The sequence below is a fragment of the Callorhinus ursinus genome, unplaced genomic scaffold (assembly GCF_003265705.2).
Source record: "Callorhinus ursinus isolate GAN/ISIS: 27379988/994484 unplaced genomic scaffold, GSC_fseal_2.0 scaffold41, whole genome shotgun sequence".
NCBI classification, from domain to species: domain Eukaryota; kingdom Metazoa; phylum Chordata; class Mammalia; order Carnivora; family Otariidae; genus Callorhinus; species Callorhinus ursinus.
In genome coordinates, this window is record NW_027397103.1 from 8,097,444 (window position 1) to 8,103,764 (window position 6,321).

The following is a 6,321-nucleotide window of genomic DNA, read 5'->3' on the forward strand; positions in this document are numbered from 1 at the left end:
CGTGCTCCCCACGAGAAGTGCTCGGCCAGTCATAGGCATTGTGTCATGGCCGGAGACCGGGCTGCTTCTTTGGAACATCATGGTACTGTGAGCAATGAGACTCCGAGCACTGGTTAGGAGAAGAGACAGAGGAGATGCTGCCTACCTCTGACCAGGGCACCGAGGGCCACTCCCATGGCCAGCTAAAGGCTCCAGAAACCCAACGAGGTTTATTTCCACCATGACTTGTTGAGTACCTATACACTGTAGGCATTGATCTGGGCGATACCAAGATGAATGGAACTCAGGGTCCAGGAGGTCATCAGATGGTTAAACAAGTCACTACCACACAGTCAGCTACTTGTAACAGTGGAAGCCTCATCTAGATACCAAAGCAGAAAAGGGCAGTGACTAATTAGCCATGTCAGGAATGGGAGGTTCGGTGAGGCCTTCAAAGAGATGGGCTCATCAGCAGGATTCCCAAGACAGGACTGGAAGCAAGCAACAACAGCAAACAAGAGCCTGGGAAAGGCGCTCTAGACAGTCTCCAGCAAGGCAGAGAGGTTTAAGAATGCACGGGAGTTTCGCAGAACTAGAAGGAGTGTGACACTGTGGGCTAAGGCTGGAAATGGGACCGTTCGGGCAAGAAGGCGCCAGAGCACGCAAGGCCTTGTACACCGGGCTAAAGAGCTTGGCCTGCATCCCATGGGGGACAGGGAGGTCCTGGGGAGCTGCAAGCTGGGGAGAGTACTGGGTCCGATTTGTGTTTTAGACAGGCTTCTCAGACAGCAGGGATGGGGGACCTTGGGTAGAAGGTCAATGCCAAAATCCAAGCATGAAATACACAGGCCAAAACTGTCCTCAGACAGGCCGGACTGTTTTGCCAATAAGCCTTGAAGGATTACAACTATTAGTTCTTGGAGGTTTGAGCAAATGACCCTAGTAAGAGGGTGAGAGGGGAAACTGAGGTACCAACACACTGTGCGGAAAGCCCAGTTTCCCTGGACCTTGACAGTTTTATATTTCGTTGTTCTTAAACAGCCAAAGAAGCCACCAACTTCACCAAGATAAAAATAGCCTTACTAGAGGCCCATCCAAGGTTGGTTTTATTGTCTACTTGGCCTATTTCCCACTCAAGCTTCGTCAGTGGTTCAAAACCTGATCTTGACACAGAACTAGGTTGCTCTTCCCACTTTGAATCGCAGGACAGCCAGACACCCTGGCCATCAGCTCTGATACTGTGGAAGGACTTAAAAGAGGCACCCAGACAATGATCAGGATTCCAATTTAGAATCTTGAGCCTGACTACTTCCAGAATAATCCACACCCTTAGTATGTTAACCGCCCACCCTTGCAGTCCATTCCCTTGTTGGCAGTGGACCTGACCACCCTCCACACTAGGGAGTATCCTACTTTGAATCTGAGACTAGGGGGGATGCCTGGGTGCCATCCAACTCATAGCTGAGCACCCAACTCATAACATGAAACATAAAAAAAAAAAAAAATGAAGCTGAGGCTAGGTCACATTCATTTACATCACTTTCTTCAAAGCACCTTACATAGTGGTGTGGGGGTGGATATTAGAGGGACATTATTGCTTACTAGCTGTGTGACCTTGGACATGTTACTTAACCTCTCTGAGGCTGTTTCTTCCTCTGTAATACAGAAAATAATTTTATCTTGAGGTTATATGATGAGATTAATATATGTAAATGCTAAGGGCTAGTATCTGCATTTACTAAGGGCTAGTGATGGAACAAGGAGGAGAAGCAGGAGAGCAAAAAAGGGAGGAGGGGGAGGGGAGTCAAACAGTCCTGGGTTCAAATCTATCCTCAACCACTTGCTTGGCTGTGTGACCTTGGGCATGTTATTTTACCTCTCTGACTCATGGTTTCCTCCTCTGTCAAACAGGGATAATACTGCCCACCCTGCAAAAGGATCTTAGTTAAGATAACAGATAAGAAAGAGCCTAATACTTAGCTTGCCAGCTCTAGGGCATTTAAGAAGTGAGCCTGAAATCAGAGCCACTGATTTCTCCGCCCTGAATGGCGCTTAGGGAAGAATCTGATTCCTATTCGGACCTCCCTGGACCACCCAGCTTTACCACTCTAAGTGGGGTGAACATGCTGAAGCAAAGGAGAGGCCAGTTTATAGGGAGCCAGGCCTCCCACGGCACTCCCGTCCACAGGAACACTGCGGTCCTTCGTCACTTCCAAGGGGAGGCTGCGGAGCTCCCTGCGACTCAACTGCGTTCTCTCTGGACAAAGGAGACGGGAGAGCCAGGCTCGTCTTTCCCTGGACCCAAGTGTCTTCATTTGTGAACAGGAGGACAGCAGTACCCCTCTGTCCTGGCTCAGGAGCATGGCCAGCAGATGGAACATCCGTTTGGTGAGGAGATCCTAAAGCATTAGTCCCTGACATCTTAGGACCCTCCACAAAATGAAAGTTATTTTAAGGTTTCCTGGACCCAAGGCCTGGGCTTATGAGGGAAATGGCTCCGGGACAAGAACCAGAAAGCTTTTTAAGGTCTCTTATTCTGCCAGAAACACAATTAAAATGTAAAAAATTTAAAGCTCGCCTCTCTTGGGCTCACTTTGTGCTAGGCGCTGGTTTAAGAGGAAGACAAAGCAAAACCCCAAACCCTCAAATCAATGGATCACGGCAAATGCTTGCCCCCGTCCCACCCCGTCCTGGGCAATGCAGGGACTGAGCTCTACCGTGGAGAAGCAGTCATCTCTGCTTCCCCGCCAAGAGTTTCAGGTTGGACAGAGGCTGGTGTTGAAATCGGTTTCTTTTTTTAACACGGAATGGGGCAGGGAAGCTAGCCAAAGAGCAGATTTGCCTGAGGTCCCCAACAAGCATCCACAAACAAAGCAGGGTACCTCAAGTGCAAGGGTGGTAAGGCCCTGAGAGAGGCGAGAGCCCCGGGAGGGCAGGCTCCTCACTCCCTGGAAGCATCCCTAAAAGCTGGGGATGCAAGATGAGGACTCCATGGTCTCCCACTAGTTTGTGTCAGAACTTAGGGGTCAGATGTAGGGTCAGGCATTAGCATACACACATCTACTACCAGACCACCAAGCCCACAGCTCACCCCCTGAAACAGAAAAGCTGTGCCCCGTCCCCAGCGCACGCCACAGTCTTACTTCTGCTAGGCAGCTCCTCTTGGCCCAGGCCGTTGGAGGGAGCTAGTGGGGCACTGCCACACTCGTCCAAGGTCAGGATGAGGGGAACGTCATCATCTAAACTCACGGCCATGCTCTCCTCTCCTGCAGCCCTCAGGATGCGATGTTCAGAGCTTTAAATAGTCTCTGCTTTGAGCTCCCTTTCAAAGCCACTGGCCCAGAGGTGCTTCTCAGAAACTCCTCCATCAGAGGCATCTTCTAGGGTTTGGGGGATAAAAAGAGAAAAACAATTATCAAAATGCAACCACTACTGAAGAAAATGTTCTGGAATTAGAGAGTGGCAATGGTTGCATAACCATGCAAATGTACCAAAAACTACTGAACTGTACCTTTTAAAACGGTGGATTCTTTATGGTATGTGAATTATATCTCAATAAAGAGTATTACAGTAATAGCATTAAAATATTGGGGGGGGACGACTCTGTAAGAACAAATACTGAAAATTTAAGCATAATTATGTCTGGAGATTGAGATTATGGCTAATATGTTCTACCTCCATCCCTCTTTACCCTTGTTTATGTGTTCTATGAAGATTTTAAAGATTTAAAAAAAATACAACCATTAAAATAATAGTAGTTCATACTCAGTGAGCACTTACTATGTACCAGGGGCTCTTCCAACAATTTTTAAGTAAACCTGATTAAAACTTCGTTAAGAGTAGTAGGATTATTAGCCCCCGTTACAGAGTGGGAGACTCTAGGCTCAGAGAGATTAAGGAACTTGCCCAAGAACCCACAGCTAGAAAGCCAAACTTTGGGAACTACACAGTCTAGCTCCAGACCTGTTATCCTATCCACTACACTACAATTTCTCCAAGACCCCGCCTTGGTATTTACGTAGCACCTAGCTTCAGTGACGTGTAGAGGTAGTGTGCCAGCTCACCTACACGTGCCCATATCATTCTCATATAGGCATTATTCTCCTAGATTTTGGTGTTTTAGGAGGAAGGAGAAGAGTATTTTTTAAAATGACGTCCAGAGTCACACAGCAAAAGCGCTCATCCTGGACTCCCAATTTTAAAACACTCAGAACTAGCCCCGTTACAGTTCCTATTTATACACATTCCCATTTCCGCTGAGCAGGACCAAATGCAAAGTAAAGATTCAGCAGATCTGAGAGCAGACCTTTGAACTTGAAAACAGCAGCAGGTTCCTTCCTCAAGCTGAGGCCTTCTGGGCTCAATCAAGTCGGCCTCCAAACTCACCCACTAAATGGCAACCTGGCAATTTGCATCTTTCACACATCACCAGAGCAAGTTCCTATGCGTCAATATCTTCTTAAAACTACGCAGCACAAGTGAGCATCATTCTGTTTGCTAGGCCTGTAGCTGCCTGCTCTCAACTTCCTGTAAGACTTTTTTTTAAGTTTCCCCCAGGTCGGGGGATTAATTTTACTTTGCAATCTCAATAATGGAGAGACAAAAGAGGAAATCCCAAATGAGATACTACCATTTGGCCTGTCTTAAGAATTATATGTTTTACTTATTCTCTTTTTGGTTTAACTTTTCCCACCAGGTGTTTTCAAATATACTCAAAAATAGAGAGAATATGTAAAGGAACTCCCTTGTATCCATCACTCAGCTTTGACAATTAACGTCTTGTCATCCTCTCCCATGTGTATTTTACAGGCAAGAGAATCAATCAATATTCTCGTCTCATCAAGAAGAGGTTTCTAAATTTTTATTGCTGTTATCATAATGGCTAGAGGTTTTTATTTTAACTGTTTAATTCGTGACCATTTGCTTGCAATGCATGCAGTATCTTAGCTCTGTGGATCTCGAGCCGGGTGACTTTGCCCCCCAGGGGATACCAGCAACCTACGGAGATATTTTTGATTATCATAACTAGGGAGTGGGGGTGCTCATAGGCAGAGGGCAGGGACGCCCCTAAACATCCATCCTACAATGCACAGGCGAGACCTACCACAATATAGAAATATGTGGCTCAAATGTCAAATAGCACTGCTGTTGAGAAATCCTATTTAGCTCATATCCCCACTTCACAGATGAGGAAAACCGGGGCTTAGAGGGGTTAACTTATAAGCAGGCAAGTAGGAGAGCCCAGATTTCACGCGGGCAGTCTGAATTCAGGGGCCCTCCCCACTTAACCATTACCCTCTCCCTCCTGGCAGAACCAGGCCCCCCCGTTTGAATTCAAGCCCATCATTCTGCAGAGCGGAAAAAGTGAGGCCCAGAGGGGAGAAGGGACTTGCCCAAGGTCACACAGCGCAGGACTCCCGAGTCCTAGCTCCTCCCGCGGGCTCCGCTTCTGCCTCCACAGAGGACCCAGAAGGGAAGGGTCATCCGTGGGGACAGGTCCCAGGAAAGCGGGCCAGCAGCCATCTGTGACCCGGGCACGAGTCTCCGTGGGTGGGGCGCCTCAGGGCGCCAGGGAGCTGAGCAGATGGCGGGGCGGGGTGGGGGACAAGGAATGCGGGCTCCAGGTCCACGTGCTCCCCGGCCCTGGTCCGGGCCCCTGCGTGGGGGTAGCCCCAGGAAGCCGGGAGTCGGGAGAGCGGGCGCCAAGCCCCGGCCCGGGCTGGGGGTTGAAAAGCGCGGCGATGACTTCCCCGCAGCCCGTCTGGGCCCGCCTCCCACAGCCCCGTGCACAGCTGCAACCCCTCACTCCGCGCCCTCTGACCCCTGACCCCTGCCCTCTCCGTCAGGCCATCGCTCGCACCCCTCGGATTCTTACACGCGCCGCCCCAGCAACCCGGACCGCGCGCCGGGGTCCGCACCGCGCAGCCCAGCCCGCGGGCGCCGCCGCCACCAAAGCCCCGAGCCTGGAGCTGTTGCAGCCACAGCAGGCGCCGCCACTTCAGCCGCGGCCACCACAGCAGCTGCGCCAGCTCTCCGGTCCACCGCCTACCGTCCCTTCAACCCCGCCGGCCCCGCCCCATTTCCCCTTTGCCGCGACCTATTGGCTACCTAGGCTGCATGATGGGCTCTGATTGGCCAAGCCTCACGTCCTTCCCCAGTTCTCTCCCGCTGCTGTTGCGGGACTCCCTGCCCACCTCCTTGGGAAGGGGCGGAACAAATAAGCTCTGCCCCTTTCTCCTCCCACCCTGCCCGCCTTGCTTGTTCAGCCCAACCCAGAGAGAGTCCCGGGTCTTTCAATTGGTGGAGGGTTAGAGGGTCGGTGCTTCTGATTGGTCAAGCCTC

General features: G+C 50.4%; 1 protein-coding gene across 6 annotated transcripts in view; it reads right to left on the reverse strand.

Moving 5' to 3' along the window:
- TPCN1 (two pore segment channel 1) overlaps window positions 1-6,213 on the reverse strand; it is a 62,896-nt gene extending 56,683 nt beyond the window's left edge. For 3 of the 6 annotated variants that reach the window (XM_073881074.1, XM_073881073.1, XM_025889841.2), the window contains exons 1-2: window positions 5,855-6,027; window positions 3,123-3,359 (exon numbers count right to left, since the gene is read on the reverse strand). In XM_073881074.1, the coding sequence (XP_073737175.1) occupies window positions 3,123-3,234 (112 nt within the window). In that variant the 5' untranslated portion in view covers window positions 3,235-3,359; window positions 5,855-6,027. Of the gene's footprint in view, window positions 1-3,122; window positions 3,360-5,854; window positions 6,028-6,087 lie in introns of those variants that run through there. The other 3 variants (XM_073881071.1, XM_073881069.1, XM_025889842.2) reach the window with 3 other exon arrangements.
- Window positions 6,214-6,321: the final 108 nt, after the last annotated feature.